Genomic DNA, 16,837 nt, shown 5'->3' with positions numbered 1-16,837 from the left:
ACTGACCACTAGCAAGTATCTTTTAAAAATAATGAGTAACTGGTAAGGTTCCAGATGAATTTTTTGAAAGACTTGAGAGATCTGACTGCATATGAGACATTTACCCTTGAAGTGAGTAGTGGTCCATCCCTGGTCAGGTCTGCATCCATAATCCAACAGGGCATATGCATAAATCTTGCATAGTCCTGTAGTGTCCCTTGTGTTTTGACATTACTCCAGAATATTTCACACTGGTACATTAAATTAATGGTATTTTTTTTTAATTGCAAGAATTTTATTGGAAAAGCAAATTCATATGTTTAAAACTAAAGTCACCCTCTGACATTTTGCTGCTATGGATAAAATACATGACAGACGACCATTTTGCAAAGAAATTGATTTTATAAATTCTGAAATAGGAGAAAAGAGCTAATCATTAACACCGTTTCAGTTGAACACTAATGAGCCCAGTTGCCAGCTTGCACAGGCAAGTGAAGTTATTCACAGTGGATGGATTTGCATCAGTAGATAGCCTGTCACCAAAATATAGCTGACAGATTAAGTTTTTGTCTTTGTATTGTGTCTGTGATGTATTTTATTGCATGTAGACCTTGCTTCAGAATAAAACTAGGGTAACACCCATGGGGTAGTATATACTACATAAAAGACAAATGAGCCTTTCTCATGCTTTGCATTGATTCAGACATAAAGCTGATGGCATCACACACAGCCTTGGAAAAACAGTTCTTTTATGTATTTCAGCTTTGTCTTGAGATGTAGACATGCACCTAAAAGCACCTTAAGCAAAGCATGCTTATCTCCAAAGTATTTCTATATTGGTTTGGATATCAGGTACTTTTTAATAAGTGGGAAAGATTCAATATAGTTACTTTCCTGTGCACTAACAGGAAAGACAAAAATAATTCCCTGGTCTGCTTTAGGCACAGAAAGTGGCAAAATAGGAAGAGGTTTTTCTTCTTTTTGTGCTTTTTTTCTCTCACCCATGGCACACAGCACTGAACACAGTAAATTTCTTTTGCAGTTTGTAGCATGTCAGCTTTGCTGCAGTGTTTTTTTTAGGAGGGGAAGATAATTTCTTAAACTTCTCATCCAATTTTTATTTGCTCTCCCAGAGCTAATAATGCAAATGCTTTCAGCTTTTCTTTTTCTTTGTTTCCATCCATTCTACTCCGAAAAAGCACTATTTATAATTTTCCTCCCTTTTCAAGCTCTTTTTACGAAGCTCAGAGCTGAAGGTTTGCAAGAAACTTATGTTGCTGGTAAGGTCTCAGTTCTGGAAACGGAGGGGGGGGATGTCTGTTCCACAGGTACCTGTGCTGCTGCTGAGGCCGTCTCTGCAGGGGTCCCGCCTGGCCTGGCTTGGGCTGAAGCCACAATATAAAGAGAGGTCGGGCTTAGGCATTTTAAGCGTGAAAGAGAAAAACTTTTTTCTCACATTGTCTGTCAAGAAACCCCACCTGCCCAGGAAAAAAATAAAAAAAACACACAAAGAAAACCAATGCTCCCCCCCCGCCCCCTGCCGCGCCCCAAATTGCTGCAACAGCTTCCAGCTTTCTCACTTGTAAACTCTGTCTCTCTGGGTTTAGAGGCACTGGCCTTCATGTTCAAAACCTCAGTACCTAAAGGGAGGCACCCAAATAAAACCGGCCTGCCTCTCCAAAGTGTTGAGCAAAGGGAGCTATGGGTATATTTACAGCAGTGGATAAAAGAGTAGATGTAGGCATTTAATTTTACTTACTCAGTGTGTAAAAATTGTGGCTGTCTTGACACATTATTGCTGAAACGCTTTCATGTGTATCTTTCCACCAAGTAATTGTTCTCCCCTCAGAAACAACAATGAAAAAAGTGTCTAGGTTTTCCTCGCAGAACTGTAAAGACGCTCAAAATTACCTCTCCAGCTTTCTTCGAATCTCTCCTGAACATGCTTAGCTGCAGTCATTATTATTTCTTACTGATTTCCTGCTTGGCAATATATATCTTGCCCTACCTCAAATGCATGCATCTTGCAGCAGAGATTGCCATTTTGTGTGTGTGCAGGCACATGGGTGTGCATGTATGTGCATGTGTGTGCACAGGCGTGTTCACATGTGTGCACAGTGCTTCTTTTGCAGCGAGGGCTCTCAGGACACACCAGTAGCGCAAACATTAGTTGCAGAATTGCACAGTGAGATAAAAAGTAATTCATCCTTTTTGCTCTGCTTCCACCATAGATCCCTAATGTACAGTTGCAGCTTTTTAATGACGAAGGCCACAATTTTTTCAAGGCTGGCAACAAATTAAAGTGTTGCTTTCTCTTTCTTTCTTTCTCTCTCAGGTGCTGAGCTGCTGTGGCACCCAAAGGCAGCCGGGCTTTGCACCCTGACTCTGGCTGGAACCATTTTTTCCACAAGAAAGGGGAAAGAAATCCCTCGATAAGCAGGTTATGACCTTCTTGTGCCAGCCCTTCCTCTCTGTATCCCAAGAGGCCAGTTTATTGACACCTTCTTGACCTCATGAGCCTGGAGTAATAGCTTCCTAAATCTGCTGCAGGCCATAACAATTTCTTTTGACATCATTGATTCCTCATGCATGATTCTCATATTCTGTTATCTGGAATTAGCTCTCGTTTTCCATTAAAACTGGTATATTTTGTCACATAAAATATGTTTTCAAAGGTTAGAGATTTTTGATTAAAAACATCTCAGCCAAACCCCTGGCTTTAAAGACACCATAGAAAATTATATATGCAACCAAGACATGTTAAAAAAAGTATCATCTGGACAAAGCAGCTGAAAGACAAGCAGAACTAGACAGTTGCAATTAGTTTCCCTGCCAAAACTCCCTCCCAAGTTCAATAGTTAGGTAAGGTGGTTCATTCCTTTATGTCCCACAGCTCATTCTATGGATATATCAAAATATTTGCAAATGCAATTGTAAGACAAGGCCAAGCAGAGCTATAGCAGTTTTGCTAGATGGAGAATCTCTGCCTCAAGTGTTTTCATTTGGAAAAAAAAAGTCCCATTCTTTTTCTTTCGGCTACTGCAATCATTACTAAGTGACTGTCATGAGAGACAACTTATTTCAGAACAACTCAGCATTTTGTTCAATGTACTTTTTTTTTATCTAGCACGTCTTTTAACCATATCCCACCGAGCCCTGAGCATCTATTTTAAAGTATCAACCAGCGAATTCAATCACTGTTGTGAAATGGTACGCAAGTACACATCTTTTTATTTAAAGTAACAACAGTTATCAAGCTCCGAGTGACGCAAATATGATGAACACAAACCAACAAATACAGAAAAGCAACTCTGAATATATGAGCTAAAGGCTTGCGCTGAGAAAGTTTTAAGGTGCATGAAAACGCAGGTGAGTGTTTTGCCTGCCTGATGATGAACTTCTCCCAGAACAATAAAGACTGAACATGACAAATCTATCGAGTATTTGCAGCAGTCATAGGAGTAACGTTATTGTTTGAGTGTCCTCTGCTGGACAGCACATGGCATAGCAATAAAGCCACCAGCATATGTTGGATAGATTTTGCTTAGAAAACAACACCGCTACAAAATTCAGATTATTTTTTATGTTTCATAGTCACTTAACTAAAAAAAAAAAAAATTAGTTTTTAATAAATGCTACAACTCTGAGTTTTTAAGAAAAAATTATTTCCTTTATGGCAAGCTATTTGTAGTTTTAAGCAGGTAAAATATTTTCAGCTGAGCTAAGATAAAACGCTTCTCAGAAAAATACCGCTTTTGTCAATTTTGCAGTGGAAAATTATTACAATGATTTGTTTAGATAAAGTGAAATGTTTTGCTTAAAGGCTTTGTTTTTATTGTGAATTTGGACTGAATTTGGTGAAATCAGAACACTGCTGTTAGCCTTGAGCTTGTCATTCCCATGGCAGTCTACCACATGGACCTGCATACAGGATCAGCGCCACGTTTTGTGGGCCTTTGGCATGTGGCTGTTCTGCCAAGAGTCATCTTTGACCCCATTAAAAATTACAGACTGGGTCTATTGGAAATGCCAAGGGAGTTTTTTTCTTTATCTGTTGAGAGTTTGGTTCAGTTCCTGTAATTTGTTCTGTTATTGGTAACCAGGTATAGGTAAGGCACTTTCATACTTGTATGTTAGTTTTTCTTGCTGTTGATTGCAAGTTTGCTGTATAGTTTTACTTTCTGAATGGTGTTATTATTTATTATTTAGTTATTCATAACATTGTGAAAGTTGTTTCTAAGAGAAGCTGTCCTGATTCATGTGACACTAGTCTAAATGGCTTTCTAAATACATGATTCATTCTCTCCATCAGAGAAACCTGGCAAACGTTCTTTGATCTTGCAATTATCTTCTTTATTCATAGGAACATCTTCTCTTCCTCCATTCTCTACAGGCCTAGAGTTCTTATTTTGAAAGTGTTTCTTTATCAATATATAAAATAAGATTGCAATCAAGTAGGAAGGACCTCTTAACACCGCTGATAAACCAAGGTAGACATACCTGTGGGATAGAGCATAGAAGATAGTGCCAGGCATTGACGTTTCAAAGACACCAAAGAAAAATCACTTTAATGACTTTTAAGGATCACACACGTACCAAAAAAGCTCAGGGGAAAACATTAAAACTCATTTTTTTGTGAACAGTACCACAAACTGGACATTTTTGCTTGCAAAAACTTCTATTAAAGAATAGATAATATTCTTTTTGCTTATGAAGATAGTTGCAAAGCAAAACTTCCATCACCTTGCCTTTCTTTCTGAAAATTTTTGGATCACTTTAAGGCCTTAGACTTTCTAGGGCTAGAAATATATTGAGATTGCCAGACTGGGCTATTGTATGTAAAAATAAAAAAAAACCCACATCTGAAGTGGCCAAGATTTGGGTGAAACAGAGAAAAATCTCTGGAATATTCCTCCTGGAGACCAATAGTGTTTGTGTTTAACCAATACCTTTGGGTGCTCAGTGTGATTTTCTTTCATTTATTTTTCTTTCAAATGTGGCCAATGCACAAAGTTAACATTCTTGCTAGTATGATCAAACTACCTTCAAATAAGGTAAATTTGGGTAACTTTCCTCTTGATGGTAAATCATACAATCCTAAGTCTTTTAAATTGACTCAAAGGATATTAAAAATACATAATTCATTCCAGAAATCTCTGTCATTGATATTGAATTATTTTTGCACAACATAAAAACTGACTAAAAAATTAAGAATGTAAGATTTAGTCTTAAGATTTCTCAATTTCAGGAATTCCAGACTGACTTAAATCTGAGTTCAGAGTTAGTATTTGACCACACTACAATATAACAGAACAAAGCATGTCTGTCTGCGGAGAGGAAACGCACAAAGCTTTTTTGTGCCTTGATTTGCCTTACCTGTATGCGTTGGAGTCGTACAGCCTGCAAGCCCCTTGCTGCCCACAGCTTGTGCTTCCCCATTTCAGGCATGTCTTGTCAATCACTGCACCGAAATAAACTGGCGCCGGAATCCCAGCTGCAAGGAAACAAGCAAAAATGTTGTGAGATATCACAGGAAAAGGCATCTTTTTTTTTTTTAGAAATCAGCTTTATATTTTCTTAATGGTAAGTTACATGCTGCAATAGGTGGATTGGACTATGGGGGGTTTTTTCTTTCCTTTTTCAGAATAACTGTAACTGGGACACCCTCTCTGTACGGTGGGATCATCAGTCCCTAGGAAATGTGGTCTGATGGGTTTGGCCAGGCTTGTAGTCATGCACATTGGTTTCTCAAGCACGACTCTGAGAGCCACTGCTGGCTTCCAGTGCGTGCTAAGCTCCTGCGAGGGACAGCTGGACCGGTTGTGCATTTGGAGCACTGAACTGCTGCCTAGTTCCCTCTTCTGTGCATGGCCTGAATTATCCACACTGGCTGATAATCCCTTCTGCCTGAATGAGGGTAAAGCAACTGAAATCCTTAGTGTGACTTGGACAGACATGAGCTTATGCTTTATTGCAAAACATGCCAGATATGGGACAAAATCCTAGCCGTGCTGAAGTAAAGGTGAGCATTAACTTCACAGGAATCCAGGTTTCAGCGTGTACAGGACCATGTTTCACATTAGCTTTGTTTCCACAGGAGCATCCTGCATTCTTATATAGGAAATAATTTGTTTTGTAAAAACAGGTATATTTGTAAGTGGGTGTTGATTTTTTAGGCTTCATAGCAAACCCATGTGGCTTGTCTCTTCACACAAATTTCTCCACATTTCTGAGATGCAGGTATTTCTATTCCATTGACAAAAAGAACAAAAGGAAACAGAGAGGTGTTTTCTTGCCCGCCTAGGTGTCTTAACCATCTCATTAGCAACTTTCAAATAAAAAAGGAAAAAAAGAGCGTTGCAACATGCTCAAAGGGGTTGAAATCTAAGCTATCGTCTTCCAGGAAAGTGGAGTTTCAACAGGGAGAAAACACTGCTATGAGCAGAGCTGTATTAGTGTTGAATGAAATCCTACTGGAGCACGTCTTTTCAATCATACTTGCAGCATTATATCTCAGTGAGCCATCAGTTGAATCATAAATTTGAAACCTTATAGTGTTGTTTAGAAATTCAAGATAAGAATTTAATTTTGCTTAGAAACTCTTCCCATTTTGGAACACCAGACTTCCAAACTGCAACACCATTTAATCATTAGGTCACAGATTTTCAAAATTGTGTTAGCTGGTTTCCCAATGAATTCTTGACTGAATGTTGGACCTTCAGGAAAAAAAACAAGCCCAGGTCTAACAGCTATTTCAAGGATACACCTAGTTTACAAATGGTGGAGGCATTGGTATCATTTGAAGCCATACAAGCAAGCATCTTAGTTATTCAGAATGATTTCTCTTACCTAGCACTCTCATAATGAGTGTGTATAGACCAACCGCAAGAGATTTCAACTCTGGCTGAACGCATCTGAAAGAAAGAGGGATAAGTATGAAGCATTTGCCTACCTAGTGCTTAGACATAAGTACCTAACTGCTGTTAATTACCCTGAATTTAATAGTCTTAATGACAGAAAGCCAAGGTTTGGAAGGAGAGTGCTTCCTACGTCTGCTGAAAATACGTTAAGTGGTATGAAAAAGGTGAATCAATCTATTGTTTTCCATCATGTATCTCCTGGGAAGTTCATTCACTAAGCTTAATTAAAGAAGTGAAATTTTAAAGTCATAATCACAGTCTATCCCATTCTTATTGAAATGGACTCTCTAACTGCTTTAACTCCTTGGCCTACATTTTCCTCGCTTGATGGGAAATATCTTGCTTACTTGATGGGAAATAGCACAGTGCCCTAAGAGAAAAATGTTGCAAGTAGCTGCATTAGTGTGGCATCGTTCTATTCTTGAATGACATTCCTCTGTACAACACCACATCCCGAACTACGCAAAGCCATCTGGCAATATGCCCATCTGTTTCATGGGGAACCACACTCTAAGCACCAGAAACAGGCTCTAATCTTGAATCCATTATGTATCCAGCCTCAGCCATCTCCTTACAAATATTAACATGGTCTGGACTCAGAAAGATGTCTCGCAGCGATGAGGAAGTGAGGGGAGTTTGCATTCTGTTTTCTGTGCTCGTTTAGGATTACTTAATGCTCTTAGGACTACCATTAAATTTGCCACTGATGTATTTTTCTATGCATTGAGCTTTCTCTTCAAGTTACTGAAAAGTCTATGCTCATTTGCATACATGGTTCCAGATCACATCCTGGTATATTTGCACCTGTGTACCTCAACAGACATGAGCCGTAAGAGCCTCAGACTGAGCCCTCAGATGTCCTGAGTTTCCAGACATCTGATAAGTACAATCTATTAGGGCAACCCCACACCCAGAAATCCTGACAAATGCATGGCATTTTCAAAATCCATACAGCCAAAATATCCAAGCAGAGAAAGAGGACATATTCTGGAGAACATGGGCATATACACACTAGAACCAACTTACAAACATCAGCAAAGTAAGGTTTGATGCGAACAGCTACAATCAAATGGGAAAAGACAAAATGCATTAAAGAAAGCATGTTGTACTGCAAGAGAGTCTTTTCTTCCAAGGGAAGGAGAAAAATCTAAACACAACCTTGATCCCCTCATTGGAAAGCCTCAACCATTGGTACACAGCTAGTTTTACTCACCTAAACATAATCATGTATGCTGGAGTGCCTCCCAATGCATAGCAAAATCCACTTATGACTTGTATTACTGTATAATAAATAAACTTCATTGAACAATCCTCACTTTTTGGACATTGTCCCAAGGTGGCAGAATTATTTCCTGGCCATGAACTGCTGGCTTCAATACAGCTGCAGTTATGGAAGACCTGGAAGACAATGTAGATTTAGAATCATCGAATCATAGAATAGTTTGGGTTGGAAGGGACCTTAAAGGTCATCTAGTCCAACCCCCCTGCCATGGGCAGGGACACCCTCCACTAGACCACATTGCCCAAAGCCTCATCCAGCTTGGCCTGGAACACTTCCAGTAATGGGGCATCCACAACCTCTCTGGGCAACCTCTTCCAGTGCCTCACCACCCTCACAGTAAAGAATGTCTTCCTTATATCTAGTCTGAATCTAGCCTCTAGCCATTACCCCTTGTTCTACCACTCCATGCCCTTGTAAACAGTCCCTCCCCAGCTTTTCTGTAGGCCCCTTCAGGTACTGGAAGGCTGCTATAAGGTCTCTCCAGAGCCTTCTCTTCTCCAGGCTGAACAACCCCAACTCTCTCAGCCTGTCTTCATAGGAGAGGTGCTCCATCCCTCTGATCGTCTTTGTGGCCCTCCTCTGGACTCGCTCCAACAGGTCTGTGTCTTTCTGGTACTGAAGACTCCAGAGTGGGATGCAGTACTCCAGGTGGGGTCTCACCAGAGCAGAGTAGAGGGGGAGAACCACCTCTCTCAACCTGCTGGCCACGCTTCACCTCTCTTGACCTGCTGGCCATGCTTGGTAGGACATTGCTCATACAGCGGGGAATCCTGCCTTCAGACAAGGGCAGAGCCTGAAGCCTTCCTAAGCATCCTGTTCCTGTCTTATTTGCCTTTCTTTAGGCAATGGGCAGCAGCTGCTGCTTTTCTTTCCTACAAACAGTGCTCAGTTGGAAGGGATGTTCTGTACCAGGATGTTTTTATCAGTGGACACAGCACCCCTTTTTGGAAGATGTTTGGAGTACCTGCAGTATCTCTGAGGCTGGCCTGAGCTTTGTGTCCCTGGAGGGCAGTTGAAGGGGAAAACTGATGCTCAGGGAGCTGTTAGCTGACTTGTCTCTATGAAAAGCACCTGAATCACAGGTCCCTCTCTGCTGATGCTGATCCACCAGAGGTACCTCACAGCTGTAAGCAGCGGCTACCTGTCAAGTCACAGCTCATGCAGAGCCCTGACATCAGCAGTAGGTGTACTGATAGCTTAGGAGCAATAGCTTTTAATCAGGGCTTGAGGGGCTTAAGGATCTGCTGAGGTAAGGGGAACTGTGAGCCACAAACATTAACCTCTACAGAGACAGACTTGTGTGGGAGGCAGTAGTCCCACTGTCATGGATACGGTTGAGCCCTTCTCCCCTGCCTCCCACTTTAAGATTTTAAGCAAAAAATGTCTGTTGGAGATGACTGTAGACATCAGAGAGAAACCAGACACAAAGAAAAATCTGTTGGGGAGAAAATTCTGTCTGAGTGCTAGAGTCATCTCCAGACCATGTCTCTTATGGAGTGATCATCTGGCATCAGAAAACAGGGGAATGACACAGTCCAATGAAGGCTTATGTCCATGGACTGGTGCTTCCACTCTGGGACTCTGTGTATTGTTTCCAGCACTCTGTAGTGAGAAGAAATCAGTCAGCTAGAAAAATAAGTTGTATCCTGCCATCCCAGAGTCTCACATAGAAGAAACAATCTGCCTCCCCTCAAATCATTCTCCATACTTGCACGTTAATGATCAATATCAGGGAAGATACTACACTATCTTACTGTACTTCACTGTTGGCTGAAAACCTCAGGGCAGCCAGAATGAGGTTTATGAAACGAGAGCCATGGACAACCTTCAGACAAAATGTAACTGCTTTGAACTGTTTGTTTCCTCCTCTAGTTCAATCTACAAAAGATGAACGCTAGGATCTACGACAAGGAGTTAAGGCTTTTTGCTTAATGTGCAGTATCTCAGAGAAATCTCTATGTCTTCTGTGTCATTTGTAGCCAGAAATCATAAATATTTTACTGACTGGTCCCCAGTAACTTTGTTTTCCCTCCCTGTTTTATACTACTAAATCCCTGGTGTTACATGGAAAATAAGCTAGTAAAAAAGACTCAGAAATTGAAGCAGGGTCTTACTGTGTTCTTTCCATGTCCCATCGAAGTTGTACACCCAGCTAGACATGCTGAAACATACGTGAGTCCGTTGTCTCCACACACAGGATCCCACACATTGGATGCACATTTGCAGTCAGAGTTGCACTCAGAAAATATGGCATTTTCATGGTACCGAGTGGGTTTGCTTGGAAGTTAAGATCAGACAGGTGTAAGAACTTTTAATTAAGCGGTGATGGCAATGTCGTCCCTTCTGTATGACAGTGTTGCTGTCCTGAAACCCACCTCATTTGCCCAGGACATACATTTTCATAGCTGAGTCTATACAGTATTGATCTCCTTGGAATTCCATCCTACTTGCACTGATTTTTAAGTGATTACTAGCTTATAGAGAATTTTAAAACAATTAAAAATGTTGCTACTGATTTTAGCTGGCAGGTGTAGACAGAAAAGAAAAAGGAAAAGCTGAAATGCTTTCAGAGGTCGGCTAGGCTATCCCCTAATTGTACGTAGAGCTAGCAACGGTTAACACAGCCTTATTACGTACATCTTTACCTGTTGGTAAAACTGCACCAATTACAGAAACTAGATTTCCTGGTCTCCATAATTAAAAATACTCCTCTCTTAAAGCCTAGCCTAATTCTTCCTAGAGGATGTGGAGAACGCAGTATTCCCTTTTACTTTCAGACTTCCTTTGGGTATTGAGATCTGCAACAAAGAGGGATGTCTTCCTTCATCTTTCCTTTATGGGTTAATTAAGCTTATGTGCTTGCCGTCTCTTTCATTTCAGTGCTTGCTAATCGTATTCCCTGGTCCACCATTTGCATTGTTGGTGAAAGCGTTGCAGGGTACAGGACAAGCAAGAAACCATTGGTCCTCAGGTTCCGACAAAAATAAACATCCTTAGCATCCTGCCTGTCTAGTTCCACCTTTTCAGCTGTGAACCAGTATGGCTTGATAAATGATCTCTAGTGACAAGTTATTGAACTGTGCGTGGGTAAGCCTTCAGGGAGATGCAAACAGGTTCACACTAGCCATGAGGTACTCTGAGCAGGCTGGACACGAGGCAGTGACAACCCATATGCTGGCGTGTCGCTGGGCCTCTTGGACAGCCATATCCCGGCACGCATCCCCTGTACTGGTGTCTTTAGTCACTTTTAAATCCTGGTTCTCTCTTGAGAGGAGAGAGCATCTTCAGTAGGCATAAAAGTTTCATTTTGGTTTACAGCAGGCTGAGAGTCTAGCATGTTGCAGTCTTGCCGTCTCTGTGTAGGACATACTACCAATGCTCTCTGTTACATTTGCTTCATTCTTTTTCTGAATACATTTCGCTAGAAAGTTGCTTCTGGTGTAGAGATAGCACTATGTGAAACAGCAATACCACCTCACACAGCCAAACAACCTATATCAGTAATGATGCAATTTTGCTAATATATTTCTAATTAATCTTTAACCAGTGTTGCGCTTGGCCAGGCTGACACTCTGCTGACCAACAAAACTATCACAATGACATGTGTAGTGTTCGCTTTCTCTTAAGCATTGCAAAAGCATGTTTCTCTTTTAGCCTTGATGTCATAGTACATTTTTTCAACTATTGCTGCCATGGAGAAAAACATAGTCTTCTTCATTTTATACTCACCCTTCATAGGACACTGTCACTCCTGCTACCATATGGTTCTCACAGCCGACAAAAAAGTGCAAGAGAGTGAAGGAATAGGCCAAAAATGACATAGAAAATGCAAACTTGGTTGCTCCAATGATGCTCATTTTGTACTTTTTCATTATGAGCCCTCCTAGGAAAATCCCAATACTTACAGGAGGTAAGGATGTCAATCCTGAAAGAGATTATAGAAGGGGAATGTTAAAATAAAAGAATCACACTGGGTTTAAGAACCAAACTCTGTCTGCAGCGTAATATCCCTGACAGCTTTATGTTGTATTATGATGACTCTAGGTGGCTTTGTGCTCAGCCTAATCCCTGTGTAACATATGTTATTTTTGAAGTACCTAACCCTCAAAACCCACTTCCATTGCAATACATTAGTCACATGTTGCAGCATTTAAAACTCCCACACCACATTTGTTGCATATTTGGGGTTCCCTTACTATACTATAATTAATATAAAATAACATATATAATATAATATAATATGATATGATATGATATGATATGACATGACATGACATGACATGACATGATAATTTATTCTGGTCCCATAGGCACCAAACCTGTAGTTTGTATGCTGCCTTTATATAATTCAAGTCCAGGAGAGATCGACATTTACATCAGCCTGTTATGCAAGGAATTCAGTCCCAGAAAAAGCATGCCAGAACTTCTCCCCATGCACTGCTTATAGCAGAAGCAGTCATTGCACAGTGTAACTCACCTATTAGAAAGTTAGATTTAGATGTAGATTGTCCATACTGCTGTTCCATGTACTTTGGTTTGTAAGTCAAGAAACCAATAAAGCTATTGAACTGTAACAGTGAGCAACACAAAAATGTAAAGTACATTCGATTACTCAATACTTTTTTCAGGGAGGTATAGAAATCTGAAAGAAAGGGATATATGAGTTGGCTTTGAAAGATGCATGGCATAATTACTGGTAAGTAATCTACAAAACTTAGGACAAAATCCTTCTCTCAGCTGTCCAAGTGCAAGTCGTACTGGTCTTCATTTGCATGCGAGTATCTGAAAGCAAAATCAGTTTCTTGAAAAACACCAGAGCCTAAGATACAGGGAAAGACTCCTAAAAGAAGACAGAAGTTTGGGTTAAGGCCTGGGTGCTCTACTGAGATCTGCGCATGGAGACTGAAGGGCTCCACACAGCAAAGACTTCCTTCAGCTTACATGAGTATCATCACAGGTTGAAGGCTAAGTGAGAGGTGCCTTTGTGGATGTGCCCAATGTTTTCCACTGGGATCTGAACAAAGACAGGAGAATTTGACTAATAATGCAAACTCATCTCTTTCCCACACCTTCCCACCCCTTTCTTAGCCTAACGACTGCACCAGCAGAGCTGATATTCAAGCCTGCTGTATTTTCCTCAGGCAGCAATATGTGCTTCGGAGTCTCCATGAGCTCTGTGATCATCAGATAAATAATTTACCTTTCCATATTAAGAAAGGAACCTTCTAATATTTTCTTTCGGCCCTCATACTGAAACAATTTTTCCACTATTCAAATATCATCTAGCACAAAATTTTAGAGGTAGGTGCCACTCAGGCGATGATGCATTGCAGGTGATGTGTGCAGAACGTCACAGTCTTGAAGAAGCTCTTTAACATCTAATAGTCTTTAGTGGACCCCTCCTTTCCTGGGTGTAGCTAACTGCTTTAGACCAAAGTGCAGGGGAAGCAAAATATTCTGCAGAACTATGACATTCCCACAGTACATTATGCCTATTGCTTTTCACATTTATACCACTTGTGAAACACTTGCCTTTCAGTGTTACCGAACACTTCCTCGGCTTAGGTTTTGCAGGAGGAAGTGTCTTCCTCATGGTACCCATGTTTTCCAAGAGACCAGATGAAGTTTTGTCATTATTGATTTCCTCCGGCTTTTTCAGACTCTTTGGCAGGAAGCAAAATGGAATAGCAGCTAGGAAACTGGTTACTCCACTTATTAAAAAGCCAAGCCACCATGCACCCACCCAGCGGGAATCCTGGGGGGTGATAGTGATGCTTCCTAGAATTGAAGGAAACAGATACAAGTTGCCTAAATGAAGAAATTGAACCTTCTCACCCTTTATCTGTTAAAATAGCTACATTTTACAATGCCTGACTTTCAGTGGTAACGATAATCGTCTAATGAGAGGCTGTTCGTGTAGTGAAGCCATCAGGAATCATACCCTGTACGGTGTTACGTTTCATCCGTCTTTCTGCATGGCATGCTGACCGCCATTTTGTGGCATACACGGCAACGCAGCAGTCCTTATCCAACACACAGGAAACCAAAATGGGCGGCAGACAGGCCTCAAGCATGGGGTCTTTTCAGGCCAGACACATTTCTACTGAGACCATCCTCTGCTAAACTGAATTGTGTTGGTTACTGTTAAGCATATGGGCATTCTCTGTGGCATCGGCAAGATTAACCATGACTTCAAACTTTCTATTTCAAGGAAGAGTAATTGGTTGTATTTTATGATTGTTACACGCTGGCATGTTTGGTGGTGGACCAGCACTGTAAGACTTTTCACTGCGTGACTAGAATTGGCTCGCTGTCCTTATGCTTAAGCAACACCAAACATTGGCTTAACAAAGGGGCAAAGACGAAATAGTTCATCTATCTAACTACCGGATCCTGAAGATCTGAAAAATTCTCTGTCCTGCTAGTAAAAGAGGACCACCCACTGCTGCTGCTACACTGGGCCTTTTCCTGAAAAAAGCCGCCACGGGTCTGCACTGCCGAATTCCCCATTAGGCTGGTCAGGCAGGTGGGGAGCTGGGCTGGTCACGTGTGTTTTCTTTTCAACTGAATAAGCAAGGGCTGGCAAAAAGTATATAATGTATTGCAAACATTACATGGATTGTAAATAACGTAAAATGCTCAGCTGAATGGGTGGATAATCCACCAAAACTCTGAAACTGCTATGCTAGCAGAATCCTTTTGTTAAGATCTCAGTTCAGCAAAACATCTTGGGTCTGTGAGAGTTCTTGAAAATAACTTTTAGTTAAACATGTGTTTTAATCCTTCAGTCCTAAAACACAATTCTAAAATATGTTCCCTGTCTAATTCTGCCTTTACCCTAAAAGCTTCCTGTAATTTAATAAAATTGGAATAAAATATACAATAAAATTAATGAAATCAATATAAATTAAAGATAAATTATATTAATATAATTAATATAATATAAACTTATGCGAATATGCAGAGGAACCTGTTGCCAACAGGTATTAGCTTACTTTCACTTTACCTCCATTTTGCTTACCTAAATCCACAAATCCAATATCCACGTACAGTTTTGCACATAAAGATCCCAACAGGAAACCAAACATTGGGCCCAGCATGGCTATTGTGTGCAAACATGCTGAAAATATAATGAAACAGATGCTAGTACATTTTAATGGCTGAATGTTTTCTTCTGCAGGAGATGACCAACCTTTTACACTGCAAATCTCTCAGTTTACTTCATTCTGAGATTACCTACATACACGGGAACATCCTCTTCTTTAGCAAAATCATCAAGATAAGAGATGCCCAGTGGTGTTATTGGCGTCTCACCAATTCCACGTAACATGTTTCCCAGTAAGATATATATCCACATATATGATGATGGTTCCTTCTCACAGCCTGCAGATAACCAGAGCTTATGTCTTTATAATAGAAGAGTTGAACAGGAAACAGTGACAAATCACAGGAAATTCAGAACATGAAATTATTATAGTTTAGTATTTAAGGTATTAACAGCATTATCTTTATGGAAGATTAATGAAAGGCTGTCAACCTTTTAATAATCTTTTAATAAACCCTTTCCTCCACCTGCATTGTATTTGGTTTCTGGAAATACAGATCAGTATCACCCATCAGAAGAAATGCCTGTGTAAAAAAATGGCAGATTGATATTGTCATAAACGTATTATCTGGCATATAACTTATATTTTTAACTTGAGAAGTTTGAGATGGCTTCTGCGGCACAGCTTGTCTCTTTCTCTACCTGTGTCACATGCAAAGCAACATGTAAAACAGCTGTATTCCATATAGTAAACAAAATCATAGACATCTCCATTTATTTCCAGCTAACTTTGCAGTTTCATGCCCTTTCACGCTGTCTCTTCCACTTCCCCAACTCCACGTCCTGGGTAATTGAATCTCTTCAGAAATTTCTTCGTGCACAATCTCAGCATCCCCTTCAGGGTTAGGGTGATTTTGCTGTAATTTGGAAGTGTCAACATAGAAAACTGGGGATCTGGATCCTAGTAAGTTGTGTTTGCTCTATGTTTCTTCTCCAAATGAAAAGCACAAAGTGCATTTAAGTGCTGGTAACATTCCCAGACAGGTAGAGGCTGAAGTTAGAAATCTTAACTGAGCACCTTGCATGGGGCAAAGATCTAGTCCACTTGCAACCAAGGACAGAACTAGCTCCTCTATTTGTACTTACACTTACAGTTCCTTACCTGACTGGGAGACTTCCAACAAGGTTTCGTTCACCTCTTGATGCAGGGAACAGGGATTCATGCTTGAAGTTAAGTTGGCTGAAGAAGCTGTATGTGATGCTGTCTCATACTTATAACTAAAAACACACAATAGGTAGGTTTAGAAGCAGTGTTCACTAGGGAAATATTAGTGGTTTAGGGCAGGAATCACTTCACTGCTGTTTCCGTAAAGAGAAAGGTATCTTTGTTTAAATATCAATCCAAAGTGCTACTAAAGAAGCAAAAAAAAAAGATTATTTAAGCACATTTTGGAAAACCAAGACACTAAAATGAAGAACAAATAAAAGTTAGAATCGTCTTTCTAGAAGACATAACATTTTAAGCTGTAACATTCAAAAGGGCTTTTGAAAGTAATTCAGGTAGGATTGAACTATTGGTATAAAAATTTAGGGTTGAGTCCTAGTAAGCTC

The 16,837-nt window shown here is 40.3% G+C and overlaps 1 protein-coding gene across 3 annotated transcripts in view; it reads right to left on the bottom strand.

The window, feature by feature from the left end:
* Positions 1-3,179: 3,179 nt before the first annotated feature.
* SLCO1C1 (solute carrier organic anion transporter family member 1C1) overlaps positions 3,180-16,837 on the bottom strand; it is a 55,452-nt gene continuing 41,794 nt past the window's right edge. For all 3 annotated transcript variants that reach the window (XM_054824756.1, XM_054824748.1, XM_054824740.1), the window contains 11 exons: positions 16,389-16,504; positions 15,418-15,564; positions 15,203-15,301; positions 13,714-13,959; positions 12,659-12,823; positions 11,911-12,106; positions 10,296-10,458; positions 8,113-8,297; positions 6,829-6,893; positions 5,356-5,473; positions 3,180-4,479 (listed from right to left, as the gene is read on the bottom strand). In XM_054824756.1, the coding sequence (XP_054680731.1) occupies positions 4,263-4,479; positions 5,356-5,473; positions 6,829-6,893; positions 8,113-8,297; positions 10,296-10,458; positions 11,911-12,106; positions 12,659-12,823; positions 13,714-13,959; positions 15,203-15,301; positions 15,418-15,564; positions 16,389-16,504 (1,717 nt within the window). In that variant the 3' untranslated portion in view covers positions 3,180-4,262. The remainder of the gene's footprint in view (positions 4,480-5,355; positions 5,474-6,828; positions 6,894-8,112; positions 8,298-10,295; positions 10,459-11,910; positions 12,107-12,658; positions 12,824-13,713; positions 13,960-15,202; positions 15,302-15,417; positions 15,565-16,388; positions 16,505-16,837) is intronic.

The sequence above is a fragment of the Grus americana genome, chromosome 1, assembly GCF_028858705.1.
Source record: "Grus americana isolate bGruAme1 chromosome 1, bGruAme1.mat, whole genome shotgun sequence".
NCBI classification, from domain to species: domain Eukaryota; kingdom Metazoa; phylum Chordata; class Aves; order Gruiformes; family Gruidae; genus Grus; species Grus americana.
Note: the sequence above shows the minus strand (reverse complement) of the source record. Positions and strands in the feature narration are given on the sequence as shown.